We start from the raw sequence: 19,425 nt of genomic DNA, 5'->3' as shown, positions 1-19,425 counted from the left end.
GCTAAAACATCACCTGTAATAGTATCTTATCTCTTCATGTGTTTGTTTGCACCAGATATCTTATTTGCATCGTTAGTTCACCTTTGAATCGCAAATACTCAGCCCCGTCACTTCAAATTAAATAATTAATCTATCTCTCATGAACCGCGCATATTAGTTCATTGATAGGAATTTTCAGATTACAAAAATCGACCAAATTATTTCGATTTTGATATAAAAATAATGATATTTCACGACTTCAATGAATGAGATTAACTTGTATTATCAGTAATACTATCTAATTTTCTCCAAGTACCTTCATAAACCATTTATACAATAACCAAGCAGCTTAAGTTATTTTGCCACTGTTCGTGATATTTTAACACTCTGCTTTTCATTCTTAAAGAAGTCTACAACAATATTTAGACATCAGTCTTCCTTTCAAATAGATAAATTGATATATCAAAGCTCCATAGCTCCTTTCGAAGTGACCGGCTTTTATATAAGATTTGGCCACTATTTTATTCTTGTTCTGTGTTTGAAAAATACATTTCCTTCTTTTTATCGAAACACATTGTTATTTTAAAGATTAATGGATCATGATGAGAATTTGATGCGAGGTGACCCGCTTTATTTAAAATATCTTCTTTTTTGAAGACGTGTATATATATTATTTAATATTTCAAAGCTTTGTTGCTCATGATGAAAACTACATTACGGGCTGAAAGTTCCTTTGAGAAAAGGCTGTGAAAATTTCAACATTCCTAAAAACACAGTTAGAGATTTATTGATGGAATACACAAACGTGTTTACAGGTTTATATTATAGAGTGCAGGTGTACCATTACAAGCGTTCGAAATATACCAGATTTAGATCAAATTGTATCTGTTCTATATAATAAAATAACGTGAAGGCCGTTCTAAGGCAATAACATTCGTATATCAATAGAATAATAATGTACCTCCTTGGTTTAAACATTTAAACTTGTGTAGTTTATTACCAACAGCAAGAATTCCATGTTGAAACAATTGATTGTGGTGAAACATTAAGAAAATGATAAATCAGTGCCCGGAAAACTAAATTTGACAGCGGTTTGACTGTGATACTAAATAGCTAGGTACAGTCCGTCAAGAAATTTGAGAAACAAATGGAATTCAATTTAAATGGCAACACCGAGATATTTCAAATGAAAAATAATGTAACTTTAAAAAACACTATGTACTACGTCCAAGTAAACTTCGAACAGTCTTTATAAATAATTATTGGTAAATTCTAAAAAGAGTTGGTTCTATATCATGTTGAAAATAAATTTCATATTTTCACTCGTTGTTATTTTTAAATATGTACATCTTTTAGAATTTCACTTCTGTTTACGTAGATGTATGCAAATTTTGGAATCGGAAATTAACTCGCTTCCCCACTTCCGATCGATCGGAAACTCGGCAGATAAACTCGTTGTCGATGACAATGCATTTTATCAACTTTTGGCCTCAATCACGATCACACAAGCTGACATATACGCATTTCACTGAAATCGAATGACATTACAGCAGTCAATCAACGAAATAAATGTCAGTTATACCAGATCGACGCTTGGCTAGGTTAGGTTAGGGTTGGCTAGGTTGGTAGAGTTGTCGACTCCATTTCCTGGGGAGGAAGGCTCAATCCTCAGTCAACCCATTTTTTTAAAGTTTTAAATGACATTTATAATAGAGATGTATTAAAGTGTAAAAAAAATAATTTTACGGGTCGGAAGAAATATTCACTTTTCGCAAGAAAATTTTTTTTTTGCCCTTTTAACTGTATATGTCGAACTGTCATATTATGAAGAATTAGTTCCAAAATCGGTGTGATTTGGTGTAGCCGCAGTAACAAAAATAATCATTAGTTCCATTTTATTAAAATTTCTAGACTTTCTTGACGGACTGTACCGAGTTAACATGTCATCGAGGTGCGACCTTGGGTCCAAGATAAGGTCTGAGGTCTGCTGAATTGTACAATAATAATTCACTATTGTTATTTTTTTCTAATTTATCGCCGTGTGGGAGGCGATTAAATCGCCCGTGACGGGTTGATGGTTGATAAAACAATGCAGGTTGGTGATAATAAAATTGAAATATAAACTTGTAAGGCCTTGTTTTTCCGATTGTGAATTATAGTCTAGTAAAGTTACATTTATTTTCTGACCGATACTTATTGATATTTTTACTGCGGAAGATACTTAGTTAAATAAATGAAAAAAGTTTTTTTTTTACTATAATATATCTATTTTTAAATAAATAATAAATACTATTAAAAATGGTTAGACTGTAGATTGAACCTTCCTACTCAGGAAATAGAGTTGATAACTCTACTACACTCGCCAAATGTCGATCGGGTTATCGGGTAGGACCGACATTTATTTCGTATACTGATGTGTATATTTTAAAGAGGTCACTGCATAACTGGTTTTTGTTTCTTTTTCACTTGTTTAATTAACTTTGTACTAATATATGTTTTGTTTAATTAAATAATCTTATTAATTTTATTTTCTTTCTTCTTTATATATTGCACTTAGGGAATGCAATCCCGGTATACCGGGATCCCAAAATACCGAGATCCCGCAGACATTTTGCGGGACTAATCTCGGTCGAAAATTTTGCGGGATCCCGCTGGACTGGCGGGATTACAGAGAAGCTTCTACAACTGCATCGACGTCCAGTTCTTCCACATCGGCTCATTGTGAACCTCAACCGTCAACAAATAAAATAACTGACCATTTTTCAAGCGAAAACAATTCCGTCGAAAAGAGGGTATCACGAATGGTGTCTAAAGATAGTTTACCATTCCGAGTTTTCTGTACCTCGTCGGATTTGCGAGATCTTTTTAAAGCCGGGGGTTTTAACTTACCAACATCGTCTAATTCAATCAAATTAATGGTTATGAATTACGGCAAGACACTAAAAATGATGGTTATTCAAGATCTTTTAAAACTGAAAGAAAGCAACTACAGATTTACCCTCACTTACTCTGAATTACTTCGAGTCCGGTGGATTAAAAGGCACATACCTTCAATTCACTTACAATGCGCTAATGACTATTGTGCCAACCAGCGTGGAAGCTGAACGAGCTTTTTCAGCCGCTGGCTACCTTGTGTCCAATATCAGAAGCCGTTTATCAGATGACACAATTAATACTTTAACTTTTTTACGAAGCTATTTCCAAAATAATGTTTAATTAAACTTATGATACTCATTGTACAAGAATATTGTTTATCGCGTGAGCGTTATTATTTAAATTTAAGTTTCAGTTCAATTTCAGTTTCAGTGCCCGCAATCCGGGCGTTTATTTTATTTTCATTTGTGTACATAGATTTCTTTTACCCACCTCACTAGACAAAGTCTGTTCCGAGGCGGGTATGTTATGTAAATTTATGTCTTATCTTATTATTTGCCAATTTATGACTTAAACTTTACCTATGTCTAACTAAAGGTATACCTATTAATAAATCATTTAAAATGTCCCAAAGAACTTGTTTTATGATAGGTATAAATTTAAAAGTCTAAAAACAAGGTTGGTAGATCGAGGTCTTTATTATACGATTGATTAGATATCTAAGTCCACTCTGCTGGATCCCGCAAATACCTGGATCCATCGGGACTAAGATTGTTCAGTCCCGCAAATACCTGGATTGACATTTTCTTGCGGGATTGCATTCCCTAATTGCACTATGACTATCAATAATTATGATGTACCTTTATAAATGGCACTTGTGCCGTCAATTCTAAATAAGTAAATTATCTCTTTAGTAGCTGTCAGTCATCCGAAACCAGCATTTTATTTTTTGATTATCGTTTTATTTTATGATTACGTATCTACGTAACTTAATTAATAAGATCTATACCTACCCAAAACGAAAAAAATCCCCTATGACCATAGAGAAAGCAAATATCAATCAATGCCAAGGACCCAATATTCCTGCAATATTATTATAAACAATATTATAATATTCTATATTTAGCTAAGTGAAAAATGAGAGAAAGAATGGCTTTAATCACGTTATACATATATATATATATATATAAACATTTCTGCCGCTTATGATTTGATAATTAATATTGTTTCAATATTCGATATTAGAAATTAAGTATTATTACTAATGTTTTTTATACAATGAATCAACTAAATACTTACCCATATCATTAGATGGTTTACATGAATTATGTATGCCACTGAAAATGGTGTTTTTTCCTCACCGAGAAATGAGCGTAAACACATATTCAGCGCTAATAAGGTCTTGTTTATCTTGAATACGGAATGCCTTGTCAAATTGCTATTTGTTTTCTGCATTGTTTAGTTAATTCTACCATCTCGTCATAACCGTGTGAAGAAAGTTAGTGCTCACTGCAAAAAAACTTATATGTTTCAAAAGCAATACAAACATTTTGAGGTTAGAATTTCCCAAATTTTCCTATTCCCAAGTCATTTTTATAAATAGGTACCGAAACAACATATATTCTCTAATCCTTACGCTAGCAGATTTTTTTTGACGAATAAATTATAGGCTTTTATTTGGAGGCGATGGATGTATTTTTTTTCAAATAGTTATTTTTCAAATAATACGAGAAAGTCTCGTAACATCCCTGTACGCTTTGTTTAGACCGCTTCTGTCAAAGACAATAAAGTCGTGACCTCTTTGCATACATTAAACTGTATCCACATCATTCAAATTGCATAATTTTCAGCCAATGAGAAGAAAAGCACCTCTCGTATAACGCCTTATAATTGTTCTCCAAATTACCACTTTCGCCCTTTTTACTGCGAATATTCTACTGTTATGCTGTTCACGCGAATCAGATATACGTCCTCATGATGATGCATTAATATTGAAGTGTTGTTACTGTGGCAACTTTTGGTACGACCCATCATATTGATTGCATAATATCATGATATGACAACATCTATTCGACAGTTCATCATTCGATGATTTTCTACCTGTCGTCAAATCGTGCTCTCTAATAACAAACAATGATCCTCACCTACGATATGTTACAGATATTGCGAGAACGGAAATATCTTCATCAAGTATATTTATTTTATATTCTTAACTAGCTGAACCCCGCCACGCCTTATTGTGGCTTACTCTATTTGTGCAGATAGAGACACAATAGCGCATTTTCCTTTTACGTCCAACAGGTGGCGCTGTTTTTCAAAAAAACATGTTTCTTTCCAGTCACAGGTGAAATCTTTTTAATATAGATATATAAAACGCACGCTTATTCTAATACAACGCTGTATTAAAATTTTAAAGCGATCGTCGAAGAACTTTTGGAGATTTAAAATTTTGAACAAACAAACGTTTACTTACATAGATTGTCTCCTTCTTCGAATTTCCTTAACTCTATCTTTTCTTAATCTGACTTATCTTCCACACCCTTTCAGATTTGCATTCATCTCATGCCATGTGACAGTGTTATCATAAATTAAGACATAACAAATTTATGAAATCTATCAAAAACTAGACCAATATCTTCAAGAATATATTTCAAATTCGTCCCAAGCCACTGACAAACACTCCTATTCCAATGTTTTGGTTTTTACAGTCGTTTGAGAAAGAATCGTGTAACCATTGTATTTCTGCTGCTTAACCTTTTAAACGCCCCTGGGTCATAAATTATATTTCTACACTTCACTTACGCGGCTCTCTCAAATATTATCGTATTGGTGCAGATGAACACGAAACCATTTGGTCAATTTTAGTTAGACCTTCACTAAAGTCATTCACTTCATCATGCTGGCAACATCTTTAAGATTTTATAATTTATCGTATCAAAATAATGGCTCAGTTGGAAAGTAATAATATCTAACTATATTAATTTAGACCAGTCATTCCCAAAGTGGTCTATATCCACCCCAAAGGGTCGATTTCCACCACCAGGGGGTCGATGTAATGAAAAATGGGGGTGCATGAGATGCAAATGGGGGTCCACGAAAGCCCTTTAAGCCACACTTTTTTGGGAATGTTACTATTTGTGGAAACTTTTCAAAGTACTAGTACTGAATATTCTTGTGAAAATCTGGCGAAAATTTTGTGGGGTATTAATTATTACAAAATGTTCTTCCTGGAATCTGTAATCAATACATAATGTGACCTCTCCCCTCCTCTGGTTCCACGCTACATTCAAGAATGGCAGGATAACTAAGTACCACTGCATTCTGTCATCATGTGGCGTCTTTAGTATCAACGTGTGGTGTGCGTCTGCGGTATAAGTGCCTTAGTACTTAGTACCTGTATTGTATTCCCTGGTTGTCTGTGTGTTTGTGGCTTCAACTCTAGCACGGTAGGCCTTGACCCCCGTCTCCGGGACAAAAGATCGTTTAGAACCGGATTGAGGCAAACAATGAGTGGTACCTACCCGACTGGGATTACACGGGGGGCAAAAGGTCAAAGGTGTGGGTACACTGTGAGAACGCAGGCCCGGATCGGCGGAGTCTGACCCTCGCTATGAAAGAAGCGGATGTGTGCATAGTCTTTATGACGAGAATAATATAATTTTATTTAAAGACTCCCACGATTTAGAAAATGCGACATAAACTTGACTTATTAAAGCTGTTTTGTTTATCTATATATTTGGTTTCATTGTTTCTTTTTCGGTATTCCACAATTCGAAAGGGTTAATATTAAAACAGTGATCAATTCTCGCTATAACGTTAATCGCGTTGGGGTGGTAAGTTCATTTGCTTTGAAAACCAAAAGTCAAAGATTCGAAAGCAAGCTTATTCAAATATGTTATTTTTAACAGAATGAAGTAAACCTCCACTACATACACAGTTACAGATACCGTTAGTATTGTCCTGTTAAGAGAATATTCAGAACAGAAATATGGTTTGAAATAGCTTTAGATCTGAATAGTTAGGTTATTCCCATCCTTTTTCTTCCCCTTCTTCCCGTGCCCCCAAACTTCTGCCTCACAACATTCCTCGAATGGGGAAGTCTTTAATAACAGATCTTTGAGATAATTTTTATTACCAATGCAAGATAACCTTTTAGGTGCGTTCATCGATTTTTTTTAATACTTTCATAATAAGTGTCAATAACCCTTTGAAAGTAAAGTAATTCTTTTTTTTCAAACATTTGATTATTTACGTTAATTATAAAAAAAAAACTAATTGCACATATGTATTTCCAATGTCCAATGAGCTCTGACAAAGTTTATGAGACGTTTTCTATGGTCCAGCATGTACAGTGTCCGGAAACTCGGAGTAAAAAACTGAAAATTTTGAAAAAACCAAAAACAAAAAATTCGGAAAAAAAGCCGGCAACAATGTGTTGAAAAAACTTTTGGAGTTTTTTTATTTTATATATATATAAATTACAAACAATACAAAACAAAATGAACCTTTGTCTGTCCAACTGGGAAGGATTCCCGTTTCAGATCTACGCTTTAATAAAATATTAAACGGTTAATATTAACACTTTAGCGACATATTTTTATCAAATTTTACCTAAAAAAATCGAACTCGATTTACTCGAAAACCAAAACTCAAATCAAAAAAGTTGTTCTTCAAAATCGACTCCAAATGTGATGTAGACTCACGAGCATCCCGTTGGTTCTACGAATTTCCAGACCCCGTATATATAGGCATGCCGCCGCACTCATAAAGAAACTGTCATTAAAGGAATCCAACAAAACTTTAATCAAATCTAATGAAGGCATGAAATGAAGAACGAAATCTGGATGATGTTTATTTGATGAATCGCAGAACCACGTGACCTTGACTACATCCACATCCATCACTTCTTCATGTCACATTTAAATCTACCAGAAACGGTTTTCCTCCTTCATTACCGGCAGGCAAACATGGCGGATAACTTAAATTAGTTCCATTCGTCATAATTTGCTTTATTATATTGCATGCAAGAGTTATTATTAGGTATATTTTATAGATATATAAATTTCCTCTACCTACAGTACTGCCACCGGTTATTGTAATCATTTCCGTTACGTGATGCTAATAAGCGGCGATTAAGTTTTTTTTTGGGTAGGTAAATAGTTTTTTGTTTTTCAAAAAAGTACCCTAATTTCAGTTTATTAAGAAGAGAAAAATATTACCCATTTAAAACATTGACCAATAATTCCCCCCGTTTTTGTATCATTATTTCAATTTATTAAATTTTTAAATATTTTTTAAATTCTAATAATCAAAGTTTCACGGTATGAAATTGAATGATTTGAAATAATTGAATTTGATTTGAGACCTGATTAACTTTTTATAATAGAATACTAATAATAATTGTCTACAGAATTGCCGCCGGTTATTATAATCAAACCTATCTGGTGATTTCCCATTTTTAAGGCAAGGATTTTGATTAATCTTTATAAGGAATTTATGTACTTTATGAGTATTAAAAATATGCTTTAGATAGATTGAAAATTTTCCTATCGTTTCGCTTGAGTAGAATAAAAATATAAAAATAAATTACTCAATTAAAAATATAAAAGTAAACTACTAAAAAAATGTTTTTTCAATAGAAAAGTTTAAAGCGTAAAGAAAACAACTTTAAAAAATACAGTATAATAGCTAAGATTATCTGTGATAGTTTCACTTGATTAACATTTTTGCGTTCTTATAAAATTATTTAAGAAAAATAATAAAAACCAGTTTTGTGTTCAAAAGACTCTGTTTGTCAAGCGATTTTAATGCCTATTACCTACAATATAAGGTATACCAAGAATATACACATTTTTGGCTTGTACCTTTCTCTTAATAAGTGGCGATATCACTAAATGAAAACAAAAATATTATGTGCAGGTCTGCACTAGTTTTTTTCAATTCATGTTAATAATTACCAAGCCACGAAGCCGTTGTCATACATTCGAACATCCTTGCATATTTTTCTTGTTCGCATAGCGTAGTAAAGGCAGGTTCACACGGGTATAATTTATAACGTTGTGAACATTCCCACTCGTAAACACATCTCCTATGTGTGAATTTGTTTAATACATTTATGATGCCTGATGGATTTTAAGTACCGTGAGTATTCTAATTTGGTAGATATTTTAATGTATTCAATAAGTTCGGTTTACAACACAAAAACAACACATCATAAATTTTGTCACATCCTAATCCCGTGCTGAACAATTTGTGATGATGAAATCAATTAAAGTCATAATATGTATTAAATTTGTTGTAATTACTAGATAACTCAACAAATCGCAATGCATTATCTTGCGATTAACAAACACACGAGTAGAACGCACGTTAACTTAGTAGAATAAATTTTTGAATTAAGATTTTTTTGGCCATGTGAAAACTGAACCGATTTGAAGTCAAGATATTAAACCAGTTGACGTCACAACAGTAATCAATCTTCTCCACAATGCTCCGCAATGACGCTGTCATCGGGGTCAAAAATGACGTCAGGGGGTGTTTTGATCCTTTTGTTTCTGTTTTAATAATAAATTTTTAATAAATGTACGAAAAACCATTACAATAAAACTCATTCATTCAGAATCGACATCTAAACACGAAACATATTATATTTTATTACTCACTACAATATTTTTCACTTGAATCTTTATTACTTTGATTTTTTTATGGTAATTAAAAAGAAACAGTATGCGTAGATAGGTACCTAATTTAAAAACGATTTTTTCGTGTGATTTTTGTACATATATTGATTTTGTACAACCCAATTGCAATTCTCCCCTTCTTCAGCTGAAGTTTCAACCAGCCTTGCAGCGTCATGAGCAGATTCTCTTTCATTGTTTCTGTGATATCTGCTCTGATGATTAACAATTCAAGATTTTCGAAACATTGACTCAGAGAAGTAGCACAACATAGCTCAACCCCTAAAAACAACTAATACAAGCATTTATTAACTGCGAGTTATTTTAAGATCACGATTAATTTGATTGTAGTACAAAATTATGGAAACAAATTAGCCAATTTATTTTTAGTAATTGAAACAACTTTGAATAGCAGTTCAATCAAACAGATTGATACTCGATCAAGATTCTAATCTGTGTGAGAAATGAAGCCGCAAAGACCTGATCATCAGATTGATCCAACTTAATCATCAACTTTGCTAATGACTATTATAATTCAACTACAATCAATGAACTTTTACGTTTCTTTTTTTCATCAGGTAAAACCATTTTCCTCAAAGGCAAATCTGTTTTGTATAAACACGTTGCCACTTAATAATTTACGACATGTCAAATCCTTGACTTCCGTTGCACAGGTTAAATTATTCATAAACCTGGCATTTAACTATGTACATAGTGCGTTTATCCATTAATCTTTTGAATTATCGCTATAACTTTTATCTTTCACGGGAGAAAATTTACAACCTTCACTTTAATGTTTCTGTCTAACTAATGCAAAACAGTAAAAAATGTTTGATTGGAAAAAGCTACATAATTTTAATTAAACTTACTTCAATATTTGTAATAAATTTGGAAAAAGTGCATAAAACGATAAATTAATGAAAGTTTATTATTGATTCTGCTAGACAGGTATTTTATTAATTCCTAATACAGAAGAACTTGGGTATCGAGCAAGGTCGATCGATAAAGGTTTTATCGATAATGTCGGTAACTTGTCGTCATGCACGAACATGATTGCAAATCGCTAACGTACAAAGAACAGTTCACATCGAATAAATTAAGAACACTTAGTCGTTGAACTCATGTTTGTTCGTTGGCAACCTGCAGTCATGCTCGGGACCGATGACAAGTTACCGACAGTAATCGACAGTTCTGGATAACCTCATAGCCCTAGAAAGTGTTTTAACTTTACTCTACCGAGATTTTAAAGCGAAATAACCAATTTTTGCTTTTCTCATATTTTTTACTTATATTTATTCTTTTTAACAGAAGATCCAGAATAGAGAAGTTATAGGGCAAAACACGTGTATTTCAATAACCAGCTGTGGAAAATTGATTTGTACTAATTTTATCTGTTTATTGATATGATTTTTCCTGAGACCAGTTTTAAGTTTCTCATATCATGGTAACGCCGATCAGGCCCCCAAATGCATAGATATAACAAAGTTATAAAGGTGTTTCAATCACAATAGCAATATTCGAGAGCGCCCTTGAGGTGATTTTGTACAAAAACGGCGCTATACAAGTCATCCAATTATTTTTTTTTTTTTTTTTTAAACTTCCGATTTAGTTGTCCGGGTTAAGTCTTCCCCAAAGGAAAAACTTAACCCTTCCACTCACTTTTCCACAAATGATCAGCTAGTCAATCAACATTATGTAAGTGCATTATATAAGTAAAATAAATACAAAACAATACAAGAACAACAACACGTCAAATCACCAGATATCAAATGGGAAAAAAAAATTCACCGTCTCCAGATATTTTCATATCAGAGGGTTCGGCTCGGTAGAACTTCTAACAGGGCCTATAAATCCTACTGATCCCTCAACATAAATATTTAAAAAATCTTTTGTTATCCTACATGTATTCAAAATGACCGACTTTTGCATCTTTATATATAATTTTTTTGATAGATCTAATACGCCTAAATTTTTAATTAGAGAGCTAGGTATAATGCCAGTAGCCGAAATAACGAATGGTAATATTTTTATAGTCTGAGAATGCCAAATTCTTTTTATTTCATTTCCTAAATCTGTGTATTTTCTTATTTTTTCACTAACAGATTTTTGAATATTACAGGAATTTGGAATAGCGACATCAATGATATAAGTTATTTTTTTAATTTTGTCATGTAAAACTATATCGGGTCTATTATGACTAATCGCTCGGTCTGTTAGTATAGTTTTATCATAATATATTTTATAAAATTCGTTTTCTAAAAATGAATTTGGTTCGTATTCATAATATGGTACTACATTACGGCAGTCAATCAAGTTATGTTTAATTACCAAATTTATTTTTTTTAAACTTCCGATTTAGTTGTCCGGGTTAAGTCTTCCCCAAAGGAAAAACTTAACCCTTCCACTCACTTTTCCACAAATGATCAGCTAGTCAATCAACACTATGTAAGTGCATTATATAAGTAAAATAAATACAAAACAATACAAGAACAACAACACGTCAAATCACCAGATATCAAATGGGAAAAAAAATTCACCGTCTCCAGATATTTTCATATCAGAGGGTTCGGCTCGGTAGAACTTCTAACAGGGCCTATAAATCCTACTGATCCCTCAACATAAATATTTAAAAAATCTTTTGTTATCCTACATGTATTCAAAATGACCGACTTTTGCATCTTTATATATAAATTTTTTGATAGATCTAATACGCCTAAATTTTTAATTAGAGAGCTAGGTATAATGCCAGTAGCCGAAATAACGAATGGTAATATTTTTATAGTCTGAGAATGCCAAATTCTTTTTATTTCATTTCCTAAATCTGTGTATTTTCTTATTTTTTCACTAACAGATTTTTGAATATTACAGGAATTTGGAATAGCGACATCAATGATATAAGTTATTTAATATTAATATTATTATTATTATTATTATTATTATTATTATTATTATTTATTATTATTATTACATATTTAGTTGATATTACTATTCCGTATTTAATAACCTTCTTTATCTGACTTAATACGTCGCAATGTATGATTTGTAGTCAGCAGTCGATATAATTTCTGTTTTCTCTGACCACTTTTTGAAATCAATCTTATCTACAAGCATTCGCTTGCTAGGTTACACAATAATATATAAAATAATCTTGCGCGTAATATGCGCCATAGAAAAATTATAAATTACTTAGAATATTGGCCAGTTTAAAAGTAAACCACCTCCTAGTGTTTTATGTTGAGGTTTATTATAGACTAGTTGAAGTGTACTCGACGTCACTCAACTTTTCTCTACTTTCTATAAATATAATATGCATGTATTGTGTGTATTAAACCTTCCGGAAGAAATTCTTTAAATGATAGTGCAAACCCTTTTAAAATCCGTTGTGTAGATTAGAATAACTAAGTGCACAAACAGGCATACGCAGATAGCGTCATTATTTTATACTTCTTAGAGACAGAGAAGTATTGTGAATAGTGGAATCATTCGTATCCATTAACGTAGAAGCTGATAATTTAGACCAAGGCTGCCCAACCCCAGGCCCGCGGGCCACAATGTTTCCCGCGAACGAATTATAAGTGGCCCGCGTGAACCATTTTCAAAAAACCCGCCAATCCGCCAATTTGAAAAAGTGTCGCGGGCCCGCGGTAAAACAAACAATGCAGCAACAAAAATACACCGGTTTTTGATATAATATTTTTTGCGTCCGAAATGGAATTTTGTAGCCACCCCCCCCTCATGGAAATATGAACCGTGAGGTATTCAGTGGCCCGCCAGTGATTCAAAATCGTCAATTTCGCCCAACTGTTAAAAAGGTTGGGCAGCCTTGATTTAGACCTATGTGTAGTAGAAAAAAATTAGAACGCAAAACGCTTCGTTATGGATTGATACGTTGAATGCTTACGTTTTTGATTCTGTAGTTTCATACGGGTCCGTTTTTTATCTCTTCCCCTTGCTTATCCGAGAGATTCATCTGCGAAAAGCCCGCGCCCAATTTAATGAATGTAGATGAATAAATGATAAAATAATCAGGCATTTATCTTACGCCCAAGGCTGATAGTAGCACTTTCAAAACTGTCATTTTAATCAAAGGCACAGTTCAATAATATAACGTTCACCTGCTGTGCAGCGGATATTGGCAAAATGATTGTCCATTGTTTGGAAACGAGTGCTGCAGCCTATATTTAATATTGTCCTATTTCGATTGGTAGCATTTTAAAATAAGGAGAATGTTGATTGTCGTTGGATAAACCGATTGTTTTAATTGTCATCTACGTAATGATAATTATATAATTGTCATTATTATAACCAAATGATTTTTTTTCTTCGCGGTGGAAAATCAATTTATTTTTGTAGCAGTAAAAACTTAAACATTGAGTTCTGGCGCATTGACATCTGTTTAGCTTTGTTTGTACACAACTCGTAGCTCTTGATTTTTTTCCGTAATGAAATGTCAAAACCCATATGCAAGACGCACAATGAAGATGGTGTTTATAGTGCAATTTACGCTATTTTTCTGGCTTTATCAATTTATGATACGAATAAGTACATTTTTTTTAAATCAACATTTTGTAGTTGTATTTAGAATGTGTAAGTGCTGGGGTAGTTTGATTATATTGTAGTTAATTAAATGATACAAATTTTTTTTCCGAAAAAGTGTTAATAATGATGTAAATTTATTTTTCAGTGTTGTGATCCAGTAACTTAAGGGAAAAAAACGAGAATTGTGAAATGAAGGTAACAAACAGTTCGGTGAAGTGCTTTAAATAAATTAACGGTGAAGTTATATCAATTATATTTATATAGCAGGATTTGATATTCTGTTTGATTCGAAATACTCGGACAAAAGTGCCTTTACTAAAGCAATAAGTATATATAAAATATGCTTTCTGTTGAATACACTGTGATTGTAGATTAAAAGTTTACTGGACAAGTGGGTCTAAGAAAGCTCAAACAAAAGCCAAGGAGTCAAATACTAGTTTTGATTGGAAGTCTGCATGGTTTTCACGTTTGGAAGGCTGCAGATCGAGGGTTGAAGGTTTCTTGGAGGCTCGTGGTAGAAAGGCCTGAAGATAGCTACGGTGGCAGCCAAGTTGTTGGGTCTGCAGGCGACCCTGGCGATGAGGGAAGTGGAAGCCGAGACCCCCGTCATCTGGCCGTCCTGGTGCTATTCAGGTTTGTCCAATCTTCTTCTTTCGTGTGGTGGCATCGACTCTGACCTCTGATTCCGTAAAGGACCTCAGGAAGTTTCACTTCGCCATCATTCAATTATTACGTTTGCTATTGAATTACAATCACTACGTTACTATTGATCTTTTTAATCTCATTAAATCTGGAATATGAGACTCATCTAAATATCACTTGTATAAAATATACAACTTTTTTATTCTTCGCGATTGAAATTGTGCAGACTGTAGATATGTCTTTTTTCTTCATGATTAAACTTGTGTAAACTGTAGATATGTCTTTTTCTTCGCGATTGAATTTGTGCAGACTGTAGATATATCCTTTTTCTTCACGATTGAACTTTTGTAGACTGTAGACATGTCTTTTTTCATCACGATTGAATTTGTGCAGACTGTAGATATGTCTTTTTTCTTCACGATTGAACTTTTGTAGACTGTAGAAATGTTAGATTCTTCAAGATTGAATTTGTGCAGACTGTAGATATATCTTTTTTCTTCACGATTGAACTTTTGTAGACTGTAGATATGTATTTTTTTTTTAAATTGAGAATGATATCTTATAAATTGATATAATGTGGTGTTAATAAATTGATATGATTTTCATAAACAATTATGACAAGTTATCCAATATACTAACTACCATTAGTGTTACTTCAATTTCATGGTGCTTTCATTAAAAACCATGTGTGCAAAATTATTAAATTAGCTAATCGTTATAAATTTCCATACATCAACGAAATTAGATACTTGCCTACTATTAGTGTCCTATTCACTTATGAAGCTTTCAACGCTGCGTATAAATGATCAATAAATGACCTTTATATAATGTCATATCCATAACTCTCTGTGTAAATTTAATGGAGGCGATACTCTTAACCTTTGTGTTCGGCTGCACAACATTGTAAGCATCGTTTGCTGCCGTCTGTACCGCGGACATTTACATAATACGGAGATCTTCATTCAGGCAGTAGGAAATGACCCACCAGGTGGTCTCTCGGATAACTGCTCTGCATCTCACATTCCGAGCGATGAGCTCTTTACGAAAATGCAGATCTTTGCGATTGGAATGCGATTGATTTCAATAATCACGTCGAATAAAATTGTACTTTATCATTTCGTAACCCAAAGAGAAAGACACTGCGTTTTCACTAAGACGATAGTAATAACATTGCTAGATTGATTGGACTTCCTTTGACAAAAATTCTTTATTAAAATAAGCCTTATCGAACATTGAAATGATTTTTTTTACGAAAACGCGGACCTTTGCGATTGGAATGCAATTAATTTCAATAATCACATCGAATACGATTATCATTTGACGACCTTAAGAGAAGATCAATTTCATTAGAATAATAAATATTTATAACTTTTCACATATAGTAAACACTTTGTGTATGTACTTAATTATAAGAACATCATTTTTAACAGCACTTTATTACATACATTTTTTAATATTTAAAACCAACCGGTTTCGGTTCACCCTAAACCTTCATCAGGGTTACATAAAAACATATTAAATCATTACCGTGTAATTTGTAGGTATGAATGTGCTACTTAGAAATGGGATAGGTTTACGTTTGAACAATGTAAGAGTAAATAAAAAATCCCTAAAAATAAATAAACAATTAGACTTGTCAAATTGTCATTTTAAACATATTCTCCTCCCCACCACTTACTTTTACCCTCTCTCTTTCCTACCTCCCCATCGCCCCCCCAGCAAACATAATGTTCTCTCTTCCTTTTTCATCTTACCTATAACTCTGTCATTGATTTAATATGTTTTTATACAACCCCAATGAAGGTTCGGGTTAACCGGTTGGTTTTATATACTAAAAATATATACAACAAAGTGGTATCAAGAACAACGTAATTTTATTCCAATTATTATAATAATAATTGTGAAGTTGATTGGACTTCCATCGCTTCCATCGTACAAACAAACTTGACCTTCCATTAAAACGATTTGAGATGACCACTACACGTTTTACTGTGCATCACCTATTTCCCATGAATCCAGCAGTCATTCTCATCGAAACATCTCCTTCCATCATCTTCTAGCATAATCTAATACAGCAGCAATTTGTCGGAGATTATTACAGATATCAATCTATGTCTTTTTTTATCTGTGCTCTTAACCCTTGATGATCTTGGATTAAATCAGCGCTGCCTCTCCTCTTAGATTGATTTGCTTACCTTTCTCTGATTTGTTTTGCAGACTTAACACATTAATAACTGAACTCTCCTTTTTCAGTTTCATTGAACCACTATTTACATTGATACTGCCGTTTGCGCCTGACGTCTTGTGATAGTGTTAAATACGTTGGCTTAACAGAAGATTAATATATCACAGTCTTTATGACTGTCTTTATAGCCGAGCTTAGGGGTTTGTATTTTATTCTTTATAAAAACTTAACTTAACAGATACCTACTCTGTTGGTTTATCGATTTCTCAAAGAAGATAACTACCTTTTGACTCCTTGTTTTCAGTACTCTTATGCTTGATGGTAAAATCCGCAACTTCATTGATGTTATTAAATGTTTTATCGTGCTAAATTCTAGACACGAAAGCTGTAAATTACTTGTCCATAAGTTATTGGTTATAAGAGTTATTATATATTCCGCCAAGCATCTTCACGATTAAAATATAATATGTAGGTAACATTTAAACGCGTCCAACAAAATCAGCTTTGCAAATATTTTCAGTACCTACAACATTACTAAATAATATGACTGTACGTGCGAGTATGATGAGTTCTTGAGAGCAAGAAAATCCTTTCTGTAGGAATTCAAGAAATCCTTGATTGAAAAAAGTTTCTCCTGTGGTATTTCCAAGTAACTCGTTTAAATAAAATTTATTTAGTCCATTACCCATTCCTCCGCGAAACATTTTTTTTTAAATACGCAGTGCGCAGAACAATAATACTTTTTACCCGGAGAGCAGAAGTAGCAAAGAGTACTAACTCATTACGGATGGACGTCGCGTACGAAGCCGAGATGTGATTGATTTATCTTAAGGTTGTCCTACCTGCCTGGCCGTGTGACCTTCTTGAGTCTACAGCTAGTATTCTTTGACCTTTAGAAAGATTTGGATGTGTGGACGAGACATTAACCGTACTAAGTGCTTAATTCTGGCCGCGGTAACCTTTCGGAAGTCGTATTAATTTATGAGTGGCAAAGCTAATAACGTTAAGGCGGTAATTTGAATCCAGTTTTAGATGTGTCCTAATGTAGATGTCAGATTATTTTATGTGTATATTTCATTACGTAATGGTTCATAGTTGACTGCAGCATGGGAAAAATCGTTTCACCTTATATAACTGCTCGCAACTCGCAAGTGGAACAAGCTTTCATTTTTCTTCTTTCATTTAAACTGAATCGATTCTACAGGATCTTCTTTCACCTGCATCACAACTTCGCCCGACTGGGAGGTGATATAGTTCCTCTGGCTTTACACTGTACAGGCAGTGGAGCTTTTGTGAAGTGTCACAAAAATATATTCTTACAAAGCATGCAAGTAAGATATGGCACGATCAAGTGAATCGGATACTGGAATCGGGCCACGTTAAGAGTCAGAATAATAGAATGGTATGTATGAGACGAAGTATGAATGAGGCAAGGGTGTGCCAAGAGTGTTTTTGGCGGTCAGTCTTCTGCCTACCCTTGTAGGGAAACGGCGTGATAGTTATTTAGTTGCGAGGTAGAATATTGAATATAAGCTAACTTAAAACGATTTTTCTTTCAATACCTATTCATATAAAAATAGTTAGGGTAATTATAATGTTTTTTGGGTGAATTGTGTTCCTCTTAACGTTGACCCCTTGCAATTGAATATCTAAAAGTTAGTTGAATATTAATATATGTGCATTATTTATAGAAAACTTCTACTCATTTACATTTGCTCAGAAAATTTTTAATAAATATAAGATATGCCGTATTTTCAAGACCTATTGCTGTTAATTAAAATGGATATAACTTGTTTCATCGAGAAAATCTCTCGTTCGGCAGTTTGCAATTAAAATTGTATAATTTATCGCGCGGTTCCTTCAACATTTGAATTCGTACATTCATTTTACTTTTTATACCTTTTCTTGTTATCACTCACAATCTGGGAAAATGATAATTTACGAAACAAACAGGTTTAGAGCGACGGGGTTAGCTTTGGCAAAACCTAAGGTCGATAATAAATAATAATAACCAACAGTGAAAAAAATGAAGATTTTTATCGTTTAATCAAATGTATATTTTATAGATACATAGAACCACACAACCCTCTCTGGCGAGCTATGGCGTCATAAAACATTAAAATATATTATATAAGTTGATCAAACATGCCATCAAAATGTTTTAGAAATGGGACAAAAAAAACACACCGACTCTTTTGCAGCATTATAATTGATCTAAGAAGGCTAGAAAATCAGTAAAAAAATCATATTTTTATAGTCAGTTATTTGAATTACTAAACCACTATTGGTTACTATTACACATCTTCCAGTATCAAAAACTTTCGCCGGCAAGTCCGTAAAATGTCACCCTCTCGGCAGGTTGGTAGCTCGGCAGTATGGCTGGTATGTCGTACCCGGCGTAACGCAGTCCCAGCAACAGATGACCGTGATCTGTTTGGCGGCACACAGCATCCATCGACCCGGCTGCTGCATCTTCCATCTCCCCCGAATCTTATCTCCCCCCCTCCTCATCCGGACTTCCAGGGCAGA

General features: G+C 33.4%; 1 protein-coding gene across 2 annotated transcripts in view; it reads left to right on the top strand.

Annotated features, from left to right (window-relative positions):
• The window catches only part of Samuel (SAM-motif ubiquitously expressed punctatedly localized protein), a 186,759-nt gene that overhangs the window by 24,964 nt on the left and 142,370 nt on the right, over window positions 1-19,425 (top strand). The window contains exon 2 of one of the 2 annotated variants that reach the window (XM_089636228.1): window positions 14,215-14,702. The exons of the other annotated variant lie outside the window; for it this stretch is intronic. Within the exon in view, the coding sequence (XP_089492354.1) occupies window positions 14,648-14,702 (55 nt within the window). The 5' untranslated portion in view covers window positions 14,215-14,647. The remainder of the gene's footprint in view (window positions 1-14,214; window positions 14,703-19,425) is intronic. 2 annotated transcript variants of the gene reach the window in all.

The sequence above is a fragment of the Hesperophylax consimilis genome, chromosome 10 (assembly GCF_061612785.1).
Source record: "Hesperophylax consimilis isolate HC1 chromosome 10, BYU_Hcon_1.0, whole genome shotgun sequence".
Classification (NCBI taxonomy): domain Eukaryota; kingdom Metazoa; phylum Arthropoda; class Insecta; order Trichoptera; family Limnephilidae; genus Hesperophylax; species Hesperophylax consimilis.
This window is presented reverse-complemented; position numbering and strand designations above follow the sequence as displayed.